The sequence below is a fragment of the Suncus etruscus genome, chromosome 2 (assembly GCF_024139225.1).
Source record: "Suncus etruscus isolate mSunEtr1 chromosome 2, mSunEtr1.pri.cur, whole genome shotgun sequence".
Lineage (NCBI taxonomy): Eukaryota > Metazoa > Chordata > Mammalia > Eulipotyphla > Soricidae > Suncus > Suncus etruscus.
In genome coordinates, this window is record NC_064849.1 from 43416513 (window position 1) to 43433838 (window position 17326).

General features: G+C 31.2%; 1 protein-coding gene across 1 annotated transcript in view; it reads left to right on the forward strand.

Moving 5' to 3' along the window:
* Window positions 1–5070, forward strand: part of MDGA2 (MAM domain containing glycosylphosphatidylinositol anchor 2) — a 140312-nt gene extending 135242 nt beyond the window's left edge. Inside the window, exons 8-9 of the mRNA XM_049768946.1 lie at window positions 2035–2140; window positions 4982–5070. Coding sequence (XP_049624903.1) covers window positions 2035–2140; window positions 4982–5070 — 195 coding nt within the window. The remainder of the gene's footprint in view (window positions 1–2034; window positions 2141–4981) is intronic.
* Window positions 5071–17326: the final 12256 nt, after the last annotated feature.

Here is a 17326-nt window from a genome sequence, read left to right on the forward strand (position 1 = left end):
TTCAATTAAAAATTAACAATAGCATACAGAAAAATAATAAATGTCTAAAGGTAGCACATATTTTTGAAAACCACTGTAAATTCACTATTTAGAAGAATTATAAAATTTCTTTTAAAGTCAAATGAAAAACTTAGAATTAAAATTTTGGCAACTGTTTTGATAAAAATGGTTTCCTTCTGAGTGTTTACAGTGCAGTGAATCTAGAAATGCTATTTAAATACAGTAGCAGGAACCATTGGTTTGCCTCCAAGTGGCAGACCCAGTTGGACCCAGATTAGATCTCCAGCATCTTATATGGTCCACCAATCCTGCCAGGAGTGATCTGAGCACAAAGCCAGGAGTAACCCCTGAGCGCCACCAGGTGTAACCCATAAAACAAAAAACAAACAAACATAAAATAAAATAAAGCATCAATTTGACATTCAAAACTTGCTTTTGTTAATTTTTATTTGGAAAAAAATAGATATTTCATTTATCTAATCATAAATGTTTTCTGAAAATATAATAGCAGATATACAGGTTGTGATTTAGTATAAAAAGAAAAAATTAGGGCCCAAGGATAGCACAACTGAAGTGTGTTTGTCTTACATGTGGTCAATCTGGATTCAAACCAGCAGTAATGCCCGAGTGCCATTGGGTGTGGCCCAAAAACAAGAACAAGAATAAAGTGGGAGAGAATATAGCAATTAAGACACACACTGAATATGCACATAATACCATTCAATCCATGATACTATATAAACTCCCAAGAATTCAACATTATATCTTGTAGCAATGTAATCCTCAGAGCAACATCATGGTGGCCCTGGTGGTCCCTGACACTGCCTGTAACTGTGAGTTTGATCTTCAAAACAAATTGGCAACCAAGTACTGCTAGGTATGTACCTGGTAGCCCCCATAATGAGCATTAAACTGTCAGATCTCCACAACCAAGCTCAGTCTCACTGCTAGTATCCCAGGGGTCCTTTGAGTACTGCTTGGGAGCCCCCAGCAGCTACCCCCAATATTTGTGTTGCTTTTCTGGAAACAAGTATAATTGAATATTATATGAAAATTCTATTAATATTTTTCTGAAAAATCAAATACAAAACTTGCCTATTATCCATATATTATGTTCACAATTTATAATAAACTGATTTGCTAACCTATGCTTTCAATCTTCATGTATTAAGCCTTTGGGTCAAAATTATTTTATCTATTTGTTTATATAATTTGTCTTGGGTGGGGGACACATCTGGTCATGCTCAAGGGCTACTTTGGTTCTGCCCTCAGAACTTATACCTGGTGGTGCTTGGGGAATAATATGGGTTGATAAAGATTGAAACCATGCTAGCTGCATGCAAGGCAAATGCCCCGCCTGCTGTATTATGGCTCAAGCCCCTCAATCACTATGTTAGACTTATTGAATTGAAAAAGCTGCCACTAAAAATTATACATAGGTATATTCATAAATACTTGCAAATAATTAAAATTATAAAGGCAAAAATGAAGTCATAGAGATGAGTTATATTAACCCATAGAAGTCATAAAGAATCTGCTCATCATATCGGCAAAAAAAAAATTATATAAAGATGTACAGAAACCCTTTTCTAGACTTTATGACAACTATAAAGAACCAGAACTGATTTATTTCTTGAAATATTTCTAGAAAATTAATGTTATATGTTTAGAGAAAATTGGGGATAAACTATTTTAGAAAAATAACATTCCTATTATAAAGTGTTTTTTCTTACCACTATAAATAAAAATGGATAGGACTTTTATAGTTATTCCTTCTATTTGTTAGTCTATTAATGTTTTTTAAAAAACTCATCACTAAACTTTTGTTGTTAAAAATAAAATAATACTTTACAAGGAAGACCCCATCATAGATCTTGTTAGGAAATGTGTTTATTGTAATTAATAACAATGTATAAAGACTAACAGAAATTAATGATTCCAAGGCTTTGATATTATGTGTTGTGCATCAATCTCAGTAGAATTTCATCTGCAAATCAAATTTGTACACACAGGTTTGTTTTATTCATGTTTTAGCTCATATTTGAAGGTATTAGAGGTCCTGGAATAGAAGGTGACATTGCCATCGATGATGTATCTATTGCAGAAGGAGAATGTGCAAAACAAGACCTAACAACCAAGAGTGAGTATTTCTTGTTATAGTGGTTTGAGGTGATGTAATTGTACTGATATTGATATTTTAAGATTATTTTAGTTTGATTATTATAAATTTACTTTTTAATAATTTTAATTACTTTGGGGGGAGCTTGGGCCACACCTGGTGACGCTCAGGGGTTACTCCTGGCTAGGCGCTCAAAAATCGCTCCTGGCTTGGGGGGCCATACGGAAGCCGGGGAATCGAACTGCTGTCCTTCCTTGACTAGCACCGGCAAGGCAAAACTCTCCACACCACCGCTCAGGCCCCTCCTTTTTTATTTTTAATTTACATCCAATGGTGCTCTGAGTTCACTCCTAGCTCTCTGCTAAGGTATTATTCCTGGTTGTCAGAAACCATTTGTGGTGAAGGGAGTTGACTATATGCCAGGTAAGCACCTAACCTTTGTAATATCTCTCTAGCCCTAGAAATGTTTCTATAGATGAGATATTCCACTTTTGAAAATATTTATAGTATCAAAGTATAAATAAAGTAGTTGTAAGTATACTAAATTAAGATAAAACAAAAGTACTTTTATTTATGTATTTTAATGTATATATTTTTCATTAAAATATTTGTCTAATTTAAGATAGTAAACACACATTTATATACATAGTTGATATTATTCTCCCAAACAGAAAGCAATTTATAACTATATTTCCTAGCTCAAATAACTTTTGTGAATCATTTTAACAAATTCAAATTTAGTATCATGAATCATATATATAATATAGTCCTTTATATTTATATAATTCATCTTTTGTATGCACTATATATTTTAATAACTTAGTTTTATTCTAAGTTTAGTGTGATTATATGATTTAGATGTTCAAAAACTTTACTGTAAATTTATTTATAATAATGATTGTTATAAATAATAGTAATTTGTAGTAATATAAGTAGCTTTAGAATGATATCATGAACTGCTTATTAAAATCTGCTTTTCCTACTATGCTTTAGAAGTTGAGAAATAGAAGATAAAATTAGAAGATAAAAATAGAAGATTAAAATTTCTCACATGAGGGATGGAGTGATAATATAGGAGGCAGAGTGTTCACTTTACATGCAGTTAACCTGGGTTTTATCCCTGGGCACGTCAGATAGTCCCTTGAGTACTGCCAGTAGTGACTAATGAGGAAAGAGTTGGGGTAAGACCTGATTATTGCCAGGTGTGACCTAAAAAACACAATTAAATATTCCTAACTTAAAGACTTTTCATAGGCCATCTTGAATTTTTAGTTTTGCGATGTTTTATGCAATTAATCTAAATTTATACAAATAAGCCATCAATTATTTTGCTTTCACAAAGAAAAAATCTTCTTTTTAAAGCAAATCAGGGTTTGTTAACTGAGTACTTTTGGTGAGAAATTATATCAGATTTGATATTGAAAATTAAATGTGTACAACTACCTATTGATTGCTCATGTTAATAGAATTGATTCCACTTTTTAAGCATTTCAACAGACAAAAGTGTGTGACAGTGAACCATTCTCCTCATATTTTTTCTTGTCATTGCACTTAGTATTTTAGAAAACACATTTCAAAAAAATTATTGTGTTTACTTAATTTGTGATAGAAAACTAATACAAATACTCAAAAAATCTGTCAAATAAACAGAATAACATGTATTCATTCTTCACAGGGGAGAATGGGATTTTTTTTGATGTGAAAAATAAATACATGCTATTCTGTTTATTTGATAGACTTATTTGAGTATTTTTATTGAGATGACTATCATTATTGTATATGAAAGTAAAACACAGTGACCTAATATCAAAATTTTAAATGAGTGATTTATTAATATTAATATTAACTTTTAAATACAAACCAAGATAAGAATGCTGGAGGAGTTGGAAGAAGTCCTTTCCCACCTGCTATGGTTTGTAAATGCTGGCAATAGTAAATAGAACTGTGGCCCACTTCATCTAAAGCTAAAACAATACATTCTCATTTTCAAAACTATTCTAGAAAAAGTCCAATTTATAATAAGGTTGGGGGTAAGGTTATTTTTGTTATTTTTGCCAGTGTTAGTTTCCTAGAATAATACATTTCTAAGAGGTATCACTTATAAAAGAAGATTCATCAATTATTTTAGAACTTCAATGTTGAAAAGTTTTTTTTTTTAAATTAGTGAGACTAACTAAAAATTTGATATTGAATTGGGACCAGAAAGATTGTAGGGCAGGTAAACGTTGCTCATGAGATATATCTCTGACACCACATAATCCCCTTCATCTCTGCCAGAAATAGTTCCTGAGAAATAGGGGCAAGCCCTGAGTAGAGCCAGGTGCTGTTAAATACAAAAAAAATTAAATAAATAAAAAAATAAAACAAACAAGAGATATTGGATTCATCTAAATAAGTGTTAGAAATGATTAATTTCTATACTAATAACAATATCTTCATAGTTTTCATAAAGTCACTTTTCTATCAGTCCTTAAACCTAAACTTTTCTGGCTACCTGGAGGATGTGGGTGTAGGTGAAAATCTGACCTCTATGGATTTCTGAGCATTTTCTGTATGTGCATGTTTTCATCTGACTAGCTAAACCTGAAACTGAAAGTTGAACTCAGTACAAACCCACAGAAATGTCTTCTGATATTCTGTTTTATAGCATAATTTATCACTTTAAATATGTATATAATTTTATTTCTTCAAATAACTGACCATAAATCCAAGTTCATTCCTTTCTACATTTTTAGAATTTGTTCATAAAATATACCCAAAAATGTTTCCAATATACTAAAATTGTATTATTAAATCACTGTATTGAAAGCTATGCTTATTCTCCTTTTATTTGTTTCTGGTCTTTATTTTTCTTGTCTCTAGATTCAGTTGATGGTGCTGTTGGAATTTTAGTGCATATATGGCTTTTTCCAGTTATCGTCCTCATCTCTATCTTAAGTCCTCGAAGGTGACCTTATCCTGGCAGAGGCTATAAAAGATTCACCAGGCACTGGCATGAAGAAAGAGTCTTTGTAAATGGACATTGAAAAAACAAACTACCAAAGATTCCTCCACTGACTACTGACTCAAAAATAAAATAATAAAAACAAAAATTTTTTAAACACTGGGGATTAAAAAAAAGACATCATGGAAATATAACTTATTCCAAACTACATATAAAAGATAATCATGACCTGAGTAGAGAAGAGACCTTCAGGTGCTTTTGTGGCTAAAAAGATTACAGCATCATCTGGTCATCTGGTTGAACTCTGGAAAATACACACACTCATACACACACACACACACACACACACACAAACACACACACACACACACACACCTATAGAAATCCTTGTCAAAGCACAAAGTCATGGCTGGTTTTGTTTCAAATGAATAGTTTGCTTGTTACCATGGAAACCTAATGGCCTGCCAACAAAAACCTCACTATAAACAGGGTACATGAAGAGCTGGCATTTATTTTCCTTTCAAGAAGGTTTTTCAGTAGCGAATTAAATAAATGTAGGCCCTTTTACCTTTGGTTGTTACACTTCCTTGAAAATAACCCTAACTCAGAATGATTTAAAATGTTCCAGCCTATACCATCCCACCTTGGTTGTTATTATTTGTTTTCAACATGGCTAAGCTAGACATCCATGCTGTCTCTTTTTGCATGCACTACTATCCAGGATGGTAAACCTGGGCTTACATAAATACACAGGCTTATCGGAGTTTGCTTGCGGCCACTTGAACACCCAAACTAAGTCATCTGTTCCAACGAAGAAACCAAACCACCATCTTTTATAAATTGCCATGGAAACCAAGTGCCTTCAATGAAACAAGCCTGACTAATTTTCAACTCAGAAGCTTGCACTGCTATGAGTGGTTTGTGTAAAACTATTTTATAAAGCAAACTACAGAGCCTAAATGTGCAAATTACAGGCAAAACAACAAAGCCGCTTCTGAAGAAGAAAGGACCGAAGCTGCTGCGTAAGCCCATGCAGATGAGATCTTTATTGTTTGACCTAGACAGCCATGGCCTTTCGGCTTATTGTCCATTAGAAAATACTTCCACTGAGACCAGACATGGGAGCAACACCTTTTTCTTCCAGGTTATTAAATGGGTCAACCAGAGCCAAAGGTTGTTAAGATTATACTTAGAGCAAAAGATGGTAAAACACAAGAGGGATTTCTCACTCTAACCTCCATTTGAAATGAAATTGGCCCTAGCTTTAGAGAGAACAAGAATATGTGAATGCAGTGCATACAAACTCTACAGCGGAACTGGGCCTGAGAAATCTGGCTTTATTCTAAACACTGAGGGTAATATGCCTCTGCCCTTTAGTCAGACTCTGTGCAAATTGTGAAATGTTATTTTATTATTTTACCAAGATTATAAAACACTTTTACAAAAAAAAAATAAAAACGTGTAAAAACGATTTTGAGCTACCTGAGGACAAATCATACCTTTAACCAGCCAGTTTTCCAATGCATTGTAAATTTCACCTAAACCTGTTGGTTATGAAAATTTGAAGATCTTTTTCCTTAAATTATCTCAGCTTTTAACTTCATTTAAAAAGACTTTGTCTAAGGAGAATATTATTATTATTATTATATGTTCTTTCAATACCCCAGGATTAAAAAATGATTATGCAAGTAATTGGGATATAAGTATTAAATTATAACATTTGCAATTATTAATATAAAAAGCACAAAAAGATGTAGTTGAGAAATGGCAAAGCTTGATTTTTTTATAAATTCTGTAGAATGTTTGTGCAAATTCAGTAATTCCCCTTAAAGATAATTTTACAGCTATGTTAAATTAAAGCCTCTTTCCAGGTAAGGTATGAAAAGCAGTATGTGTGTTTGTTGAACAATGCTTACTTATCACCAAAATGAGATTAGTTACACACAATTGTTGGTTATTTGTGGGATAAATATTTCAGTGTTACATATCATACACATGTCTACAGAAAAAAATATTTTAAGAGGAACTCCCTGATGCACTCTGCCAAATACATGTGAAAAAAAAAAGTCAAACCTTTTAAAGTAAATCATGGGGGAAAAGAGGGTTTTCATGTTTATTTTCAGTAAAAGAGGACACTAGTCTGAATATCTAGATAGTTATAGAGTTAACCTAAATCAAGTCATTTATATTAACCAGAATACAAAAAATAGTTTAAGAACTTCTTTGCATAGAATAAACATATTGAAAACTTTCCAAAATTAGTCCTGGGGGCCAGAGAGAGAGATAGTACAATGAGCAAGGCATTTGCCTTGCATGCAGTCAAACCAGTTTCAATCTTTTCTATCCCAATATATTTTGTTTCCTGAGCCCTACAAGAAATGATCTCTGGTCACAGAGGCAGGATTCAGCCCTGACCACTTATTGACAGACATGGACCAAAAACAAAACAAAACAAATTAGAAAAAATATTTATAGTCACCCACCTAATTTTACCAAACCAAAGAATCTGAATCACACGAGTTAATATTTTTTAGTAAATTTCTCTGCATCGTGACTTCATTTAGTGTGCAAATGACCACTTCCCACCATTATTACAATTGATGGATTATATTTACTTGCTGCACACACCTCGCATCTAATATCAATAAAATATTTTAGATCTAAGAGTAGGCTTAATTTATTACCTTCACTTACTATTTAGTATATTTTGAGTGAGGCTTTTCAGAAAATCAAGTAAACCTGTATTCAGACTAGAGATACTTAGCGTCTTTCCAGAAGAACAATCAAGTCTCCATTTCTCCCTAGTGAACTGGTTCCCATCTGAAGAAAATTTTCTGGTAAATAAAGATGTAGTTCTGCAAATAAACATCGTTTACTGCTCTGTTTAATGGTTTGATTAATGAATATTATATGATAGATCTACAAGGATAGAGGAATAGTATATCAGGTAGACTGTTTTGCCTTGGATATAGCTGAACTAGGGTTAAAAATCCTGGCATTATAAAAGCTCTTGAACTCTCCAGGAGTGACCCCTGAACACAGAGCCAGAGTAAAACGCTGAGTACCACTAGCTATTGCCCCCCCATCCGAAAATGCTTAAGTTCTTCTTGTAACTTTCACACAGTAAAGGAAAAAAAAAAACAATATTTCACAAGTGTATTCACAGAGTGCACAGTAAGTATTTAACAATAAAGACAGAGTGCTTCAGAAGTTCATGAGAACTGGCTGGTACTTGATATTTTAATTTTCATTAAATTTCTCAAAAGTTTGCAGATGCATTACAAGGAACAAATGGAACAATCAGAACAACAGCGAAGCAATCAAATTTATTGGTGTGGTAATACATTAAAATACATCCTCAACTGGGTTTCTGAATTACTTATACAAACCAGAAACCTTAAAATCTGTTTTTATGCTCCAGATCAAATGTTCTCTTACTTTAATCGAAAGCAAATGTATAAATATGCAAGAAAATTTAAAAGGTTGGGAGAAGGGAATTGTAAAATGTGTTGCATAATCTCTTTGATAATATTAATAACAAGATGACAACTTAAAGCACTTACCTGTTTACCAACTGCCTTCCTATTCCTATTATTCTTTTTGTATTTTATGAGTTTTCACTCACAAACATTTACCATTTTCTTTTTTGATAGCAATTTTTAAATGTTAAATGATGCCAGTATTTTTGTTGTTGTTTCTCATATCGGAAGCATCAGCAATAGAAGCTTTCTAATTTTCTGGGAGAAAGATTTTAACCATGTAAATTGCTTTGATTCCTACTACCAGTAATTGATCCTGACTAATTAGGACAATTGGTTTCATCAGTTCAAAAAATGCTTGTTTTTCCCCCATTTTGACATCTCTACATTTGGGCTTATTTTATTCAATTGGAAACTTCTGTGTGGTAATAGATAATACCTAGTGTATCTTAAATTGGTGGCATTTTGGATAATGTTTAAATTTACGTAAAGTTACTAAAGTTTCCAGGAAGTGCCCAAAACATGCTGATTACTTTCCAACAAATTCAAAAGTGAAAAAGATGCCCTGCCATATTTCTAAATTTATGTTATTCATTGACTATGCATTATTTAAAAGAATTTAAATGATTAAAACAATTTTTCAAAAAATTTAATCTGAGTCTTCTCTTACATATATTACATCCATATCTAACCCTTTCACTTTTTCTGCATAATTTTTAGCTCCATCATGATTTATAATATACTGTGTATCTATCCCTGGTTTTGTGTTTTCCAGGTTATGTGTTTCTGAGCACTTAGTTGGTATGAAATTTGTGCTGTTATATTTTCTTTCGGATATTTGAAACATGAATAATATGTCGCTATGTTACACAATAAACTAGACTGATGCTATTTCTTTTTGCATATATCACAAAATTGATTTAGGTATGCTAGTGTAATCATGATGATTATAAGCAGAATGACAGATCAGCTATTCAAACATTACAAATATTTAAAACATGTTTTTACTTTTATATTTTAAAATAAGAAATATAAATAACAAGTTTACTAACTTTCACTAGAGATTCATTTTAAAAACTTTGTAATAAACTTATTGTAATAAACCATATATCAAATGTATAGTTCGAAAATAATTAATTTAGCTCTATATTTAAGACAAGAAAACTGTTTATGATACATTTTCTTATCAATATTTGTTTGTTTTGGTTATGTTTGGTTATGTATTTTTTGGTTATGTTTTGGTGATGCAAAGGAAAGTTAAAGACTTATTTTGATATAGTAATTTCAAGGGATTATTTTGAATATATTTTTTTAATCAGAAACATACTTTAATGTGCCTTTCAAAAATCAGGCTCTCTCAAAAGACATTAAAATGGCAAAAAAAGTACTTCAAATTTATTTCCATCTTGTTTGATGACTAACTAGTCTTATCAATTGCTTTATTTGTGTCTCAACAAATCAGATGGTATAATCTTGTGACTTAATAGTCTATGTCAATGAGGAGTTATTGCATTTTCTGTAAAAACAATGAAATCATAGTGTTAGACACAAGCTGTTTCCATTCTTACAATGTTCTCTTGTGGCTAACTAGTTTAATTGATTTGCTGCACTTCTTTTTAAAAAAGGAGAGAGAAACTAATGCTTCTGCCATTTTTAAATTCAATCTTGAAGAAAAGCTTCCACATAATATTTCAAACTTTTTTCAAATCTGACACAATAAGTTCTTTGCTGACTATCCATACTATTTATATAACTAAAAAAAAACATGTTCTTATTTCATAGAAAAAGTAAAACTTAAACTCTTGAAGGTTATTTTTGTTTGCTTGTTTTGGGACCACATCCTATGATGGTCAGGGATGCTTCTGGGTCTGCACTCAGGAATCAACTCCTGGCAGGCTGAAAGGACCATGAATCCAACCCAGGTCAGCCCGTGCAAGACAGATGCCCTACCTGCTGTGCTGCCTCTCCGTCCAACACTCAATGTTTTTATGTCTAATGTACCAATTCATAGTCAATATATCATAGGTACAAATTTATTTAGAAATTGAAGTAGAAAAAATAGTAAATGTATTTATATGTGGATTCCTTTGTTGACATATTCTAAAAGTTTAAGAAGTTATGGATTGTAATTTTCTATTTTAAACCCACATTGAATATATTGAAATTAAAGAACTGGAACTCAAAATTCTGAGTATGAAAAAGTTAAATTTTGAATAGCTGAGATCATCTTCTGAAGAGAGTATTTGCAATTAATTCAATTTTATCTCAGTTGTATGAGTTATCCATGAGTTAAACTAAATGTATTCTGATATTTCAATAAATTATAAGAAATTATATAATATAGGGTTAATTTGCTATGTTCAATTTACATGTGGAATTTAGTTTTCCAGGAGCTGAAGAATATAGTTTTTAATTCTTGACTTTTATAAGCAAATTCAAATGCAAATATTGAATAAAAAAGATATATGTTAAATTTATAATAGGTGTTAGTTACATTTTAGATCACAAAATGAAGATTTAACTTACTTTTCCTTTGATCTATTCCTTCTGCTTAGTAGTTTCAGATAGCTGCTATTTTCCCTTGAATTTTTTAAAATAAATGAAATTATGTTAAATACCCTATTAGTCTTTCAGGAAAATTTCTGCTAACAATAAGCACATAAGTTAGAAACAAAAACATGTTTAAAATGGCAATTATATTTGCAGATTAAGATAAAAGTGCCATCACTTTTCCTGTCACTTAAAAGCTTTAATAGACTCAACATTATAATAATAATGTACAATTAGCTCATTAAATATATGTGTGATTTTGATATATCTTTGTGAGATCATTTATAGAATTGTGTTAAACAAGTGGCTACTAAAGCTTCCTGAATGAATTCTGGATCTAAAATTAGTGACTCAATAAATAACTCTTGGTTTCTAGATGATTAATAAAATTATTGCAATTAATAGCACCAGTGTTACCCAGGAGTATCACTTTCATTGGGGCACTGCAGGCTGTGGATCTCCTGAGGAAAACAAATGATGCCCCTTGACAAAGATTTGAGCGAACCAAAATATACATGGAATTCTAAAATGTGCTTATAATATCTTCTCTACAACCTATTTGGTTTAATAGCATAATTTTATAATTCCATTATAGCATTAATGTGGTATTTTAAAATTTTGAAACCCATTACACTTACCATCATGGTTAATATAATCATGTTTAAGACAAAACATTGAGATATAGAACTACTATTTATTCTTCCTTAATCATTTAGTTTAATAGTTATCAAATTTAAAACCTCACATGTATTTGAATGTCCTAGAGTACTTCAATTTATTAAAAGTATTCTTTGTTGATCTGCCTAGTTCTGGCACTGTGACCTCCTCACTGAGGATGTCTAATTCATTTTAAAGATTTCAATATCTCTAACTTATCTAGGTTCTCTAAGAATTATTGAGTTGACAATTAATAACTCATAGATTATAGTTTTATTTTGAGCAAAATTTATCAGTGTACCTAAGATTAAGTTGCAATATCACCTTTCAATTACAAAGTTGATGAAATTTCAGAGATTTGTTCTATACACTCAGAGAAAAGAGAAAGGCTACTGGAGCATCATTTGAAGAATTTACAGTACAATTTCATTGCATTTATTAGTTTAACAAGATATAATTATACTTTTCTGCTATCAAAGCAAATTCAGTAAATATTTTTCAAAGAAAAATTATTACATAGTTAAATTAAGAAAATGAGATTCCATGTTTTGTGTTCTGTGTACATGAGAAAAATACTACATAGAATCTTTTTCAAAAATATTGGCATGATCATACAATTTTATACTCAATTTTACATTAGAGCAATTAAATGAGCTCTGTGAAATGCAAAGTCTTAGCTGTATTTTAGGGTTTAGCATACTATATAATACTTGGGTTTTAATTGTTCATTAAAATTGAAGTGTGTCTGAAAGTACAAATATTTTTAAAGTTGTATAATAATTTAAGTTTTAATACAAAATTAAAAAAGTAAGAAAACATTTATTTAGCTCCATATGATTTCTAATTTGTGGAAGAAAGTGTTATTTTTAAATATGGGAACATTATTAATTGATAGGAAAACTATTTTAATTTTTTATTTTTGCTTTGAATGATACATTTTTATTTCCAAAACCAGAACAGGTAAATTAGTTCAAAATAAAAGATGAGATTTCTGGAGCCTGGGCAATAGCACAGCTATAGGGAGTTTGCTTTGCATGCGGCTAATCCAGGATAGACTCGGATTTTATTCTGGCATCCCATAATGTCGCCCGAGATTGTCTCCTGCCAGGAGAGAGTTTTGAGCACAGAGCTAGGAGTAACCTCTGAGCACTTCTAGGGGTGGCCCACCAACCCCCCCCAAGAAAAAAGATGAAATTTCAACTTAGAGTGATAGTAAACTGATAATGGCATTTTCCTTGCATGAGGCTGATCCAGATAGTTATTCTTGAGCATCCCATATGGTCCCCCGTGCATGGCCAGATTCAGGAATTAAGTCCTAAGGAAGGTTCTTTGTGTCTCAAAAACAAAACAAAACACATAAACAAAAGTGAGATTTTACTAAGTATGTCAACCACACAATAATTGATAAATTCAAAAATACTGTTAAAATTTTAATAAAGCAAACATGCATGTTTTCATGATCTTTTTAATAGTTTTTTTGTAATATGACAAACAAAATCTTGGTTCATGACTGAAACCCATTTACAATCATATTTGTAATCAAGGTGTTTAAATAAAGATATTAATATAAAAAATAAGAGAAGGTAAATTTAAAATAGGTAGACATGATATCATGTTTTCTTTGTTTAGATGTGCTAGCCACAAATCATTTTTCTGGAGTTATTTTCTTTTATCTGCATACAATTTTTTGGTTTTACATATTTCAACATTGTTTAAAGAATAATGTTCCATAATATTTGTGAGAAATAAATTACTTGTTTTATACTAAAAAATTAACTTTCCATTCCAGAAATGGCTAAGGGTCTTATGCTAGCAGTTCCTCGACAGTCCATTCCATATTTTATTGTGACTTTCTCCAGTTAGCCTTTTTCAAGCTATAACTAGTCCCATAAGGAAAATATATTGTCCCTAATATACTATCAGATGTCTAGAATGTTTTATTAGGTATCCAGACAACTAGGTGGAGAAAATTCTGGACCTGCTAGAAATGGCTAAAGGAAAAAGAAGGAGCAGCAAAGAGAAGAGTGAAGTGTGAGTTTTTACATTTTTATTTCACATTTTTGTTGAGACCAAGTTTAGATCACATCTCAAGCACTACAAATGTAGATAAATTAAAAGAATTGTCAAAATACATGTCAAGATACATGCCAAGGTCAAAGAACACAGTGATAGAGATTCTAAGACAGCAGCACACAAGGGACAGTATGAATTGACATGAATAATACATTCAAAAATGTATTCACATTATGAGAGCGAAAAGAAAAATCTTATAAACAAATTTTTTCTAGAGATAAATATAAAAATATTTGAGCAAAGCCATTTTTAAATGCAAATGTAAGTACTTTATCATAAGTTTCCCTTTCATTTTCTTCTTTACTTTGTAATGACCAGGGCTACAACTTAGCTTTAAAGTCCACTTTCTCCTTCTTGGTTTTGCAAACTCACAGTATGTAGGTCAGTATGAGATTTGTTATCAGCACACAAGATCATATCTCAGACTCCCACTCCTTTTCCTGACAGTTTTAGTCAAATTAACTGAGGTTTCTCCCTGTAAAATAGGGATAATATCAGCAGTAATAATATAGCATTTTTTCAGCTTACTGGGATTTTCAATAATATAAACACATACAGTAACTTCCTAGAAAATCGGAAACAGTAACAAGTATTAACATACTTGTATGCTTGTTACTTTTAGAGAAGATAAGTATAGGGCAACAATTTCTGGTATACTGAACATGTACCATATTTAGTAATGAGCATATTCAAGTAAGTGTCACTTTCTTTAAGTCTTTCTGCAAATTCAAGTTCACACACATATGTTTTTACATGAACAGAAATGATCATTTATCATTTTCAAAGTGATTTTACACATCATTTAATATGTTCTAAGTTATAATGATTAGTGACTTACATATGATATATATGACGCCAAATTTGAGGGATGACTTTCTCAGCATGTAGATGGGTCATTTTTCACAGTGTGACTAAGGACTTAAAAATATTGCTTATTAAATGATGCTATTTGTAATTTATTTTCCAATGTATTTATCAAATGTGAATTTTTTTATCAAATGTAAAGCAAAATATATGTGATCAAAGAATTACTGAAAACAGAGAAAAGTCTGGACTATCAAAGTGGGGAATCTGTACATCAATTTAAGAAACTAAAATGTTACTCTCAAGACAGTATTGGCATACTATGAGCATAATGTAAAACTGTTCACCTATAAAATTAAAATGATCAAACCATTATCCACCGCATAATGCATGATGGTTAAATTAAGCAGTTTCTTTCATGTATTTAACAAAGAATATTTTTAGTATTGTCTTATTTTGTTTTGTTTTTTGGTTTGGTTTTGGGGTCACACCTCTTGGTACTAAGGGGTTACTCCTGGCTCTGCACTCAGGATCAATCCTGCCAGGCTCAGGGAACTACATGAGGTGCTGGGGATCAATTTGGATTGGTCCTGTGCAAGGCAAGCAAACTACCTGCTGTATTATAGCTTTGATCCCTAGTAATTTAATGCTTTAAAAAGAATATTTTAAAGACAATATTTTCAAAATGAATTCTTTTAAAATTCATCTCATGGCTAAGTTTTATATACTTTTTTATTTTAAAGATAGCAATGGATGGGTTTTCTATCAGTTATAAACATATGAGTGAATTTGATAAAAATTAACATTACTAGTCTTAAGTTATGATTATAAATATTAGAACAGAAAAATAGCAAAGAAAATACCTTATGCGCAACTAATTTTAAACATTTATGGAAGACCAGAAAAGCGGGAAATTGTGAACAAATGGAGAATGGAACAAATTGGGAGGTAGACAAGATTAATACTATATTATAAAGTCTTATAAAGTTTATAGGAAATGTACGATATATTTTAATCAATATCCCACCTTCTATGGTGAAATAAATGTGTGCATTAATATCCATAAAATTATAAGAACAAAATAAAAACATAAAACAACTATATCTGCCAAAATGTACAGAAATACAGGAAGATTTTAGAAAAATATAAAGAGAAAGTAGTATAGGTAAGAATTAATTTTCTGAAATCAGATTTAGTGCAAAAATGGCTAAAATTCAACGGATAATTCGATATCTCTGTAGCCTTTAAAAAATCAAAAGAGTGGGGTGGAGCAGTGGTGCAAATGGTAAGGTGTCTGCCTTGCCAGCACTAACCTAGGACAGACTGAGTTTCGATTCCCCAGCTTCCCATATGATACCCCAAGCCAGGAGCTATTTCTGAGTGCATAGCCAGGAGTGACTGACCCGAGTGTCACTGGGTGTGGCCCAAATACAAAAAAAAAAATCTAAAGAGTATCTGAGGGAACCACCAAAACTGAAAATTTAAGGTAATCCATAAGTCTTTTAAATTCTAATGCAACGGTGGGAAAAGTTACAAAAAATAAATACATCAACTTCGGCTAAACAATAAGCTTAGTCAGAGATTATATAAAAACCTGTGAAAATTACATCTTCGCAGGTCAGAATAAAATATCCAATGAAGGCTAAAATAAATTTGACTTGATATTTAAACGATAGTATGTGAGTTCAACTGAGTTAAAAATAAAAATAAGAAAATGATCTTTTAAATTTTCAAGAGTAAAATAGTATATGAAGATTCAGAAAAGAATATATAAAATATCTTGGATAAAATTTAAAATTATTCAATGAGGTGAACTGGAACAACATGGAGCATTGTTTAAAAAGAATGCTAATATTGATCAACCCTGATTTGAGTTTTGATGAAATAACCAAAATATCAAATAATTTTATTCAATGATGAATGGAAAATGGCAAGCTAATAATAAATGAAAATATATAAAATTTCAATAGAGAAGTATGATTTACTTAAAAAAACAAATTTAGACTTTGAAACTAATGATTATTAACTCTAAAATTTCAAATTCTTTAAACATAATGGTAACAAGAACAAGATCAGCAGACTAAAATGTAGAGTTCCTATTGTTATTATCCCCAATTTATTTATTTTAAGTAATCCTTCTACTTCAAAATAAGATTTATAATCTGTTGTAATATAACTTGGGCCCTCAATTCTAAGTTTGTTTGTTTGTTTTGAATTTTATTAAAGCTTATGATTTGCAAAGTTATCTATAGTTTATTTTTATACATACTATGTTACAGCACCAATTCCATCACTAGTGTCTTCTTCCTTCCACCAGGTTCCCCAAGTTTCATCTTAGCCCCACATTTATCTTCAACTTGGCACATTTACAGGCACCTTTAAAGTTTAGCTGCTTAAGAATAGTATATATATATATATAGAGAGAGAGAGAGAGTATATATATATATACTATATAGTATATATATATATATAGATAGAGAGAGAGAGAGATATGTGTGTGTGTGTATGTATGTATAAGTGGTAGAGCTAAATCTAAACCACAGTCAACACTTTACAGCATTGATATAACACAATATTCAAATAGTTCTTATTTACTTATTTATTTTTGTTTTGGGGGGTTTGGGTCACACCCGGCAGCGCTCAGGGGTTACTCCTGACTCTACGCTCAGAAATCGCTCCTGGCAGGCTCAGGGGACCATA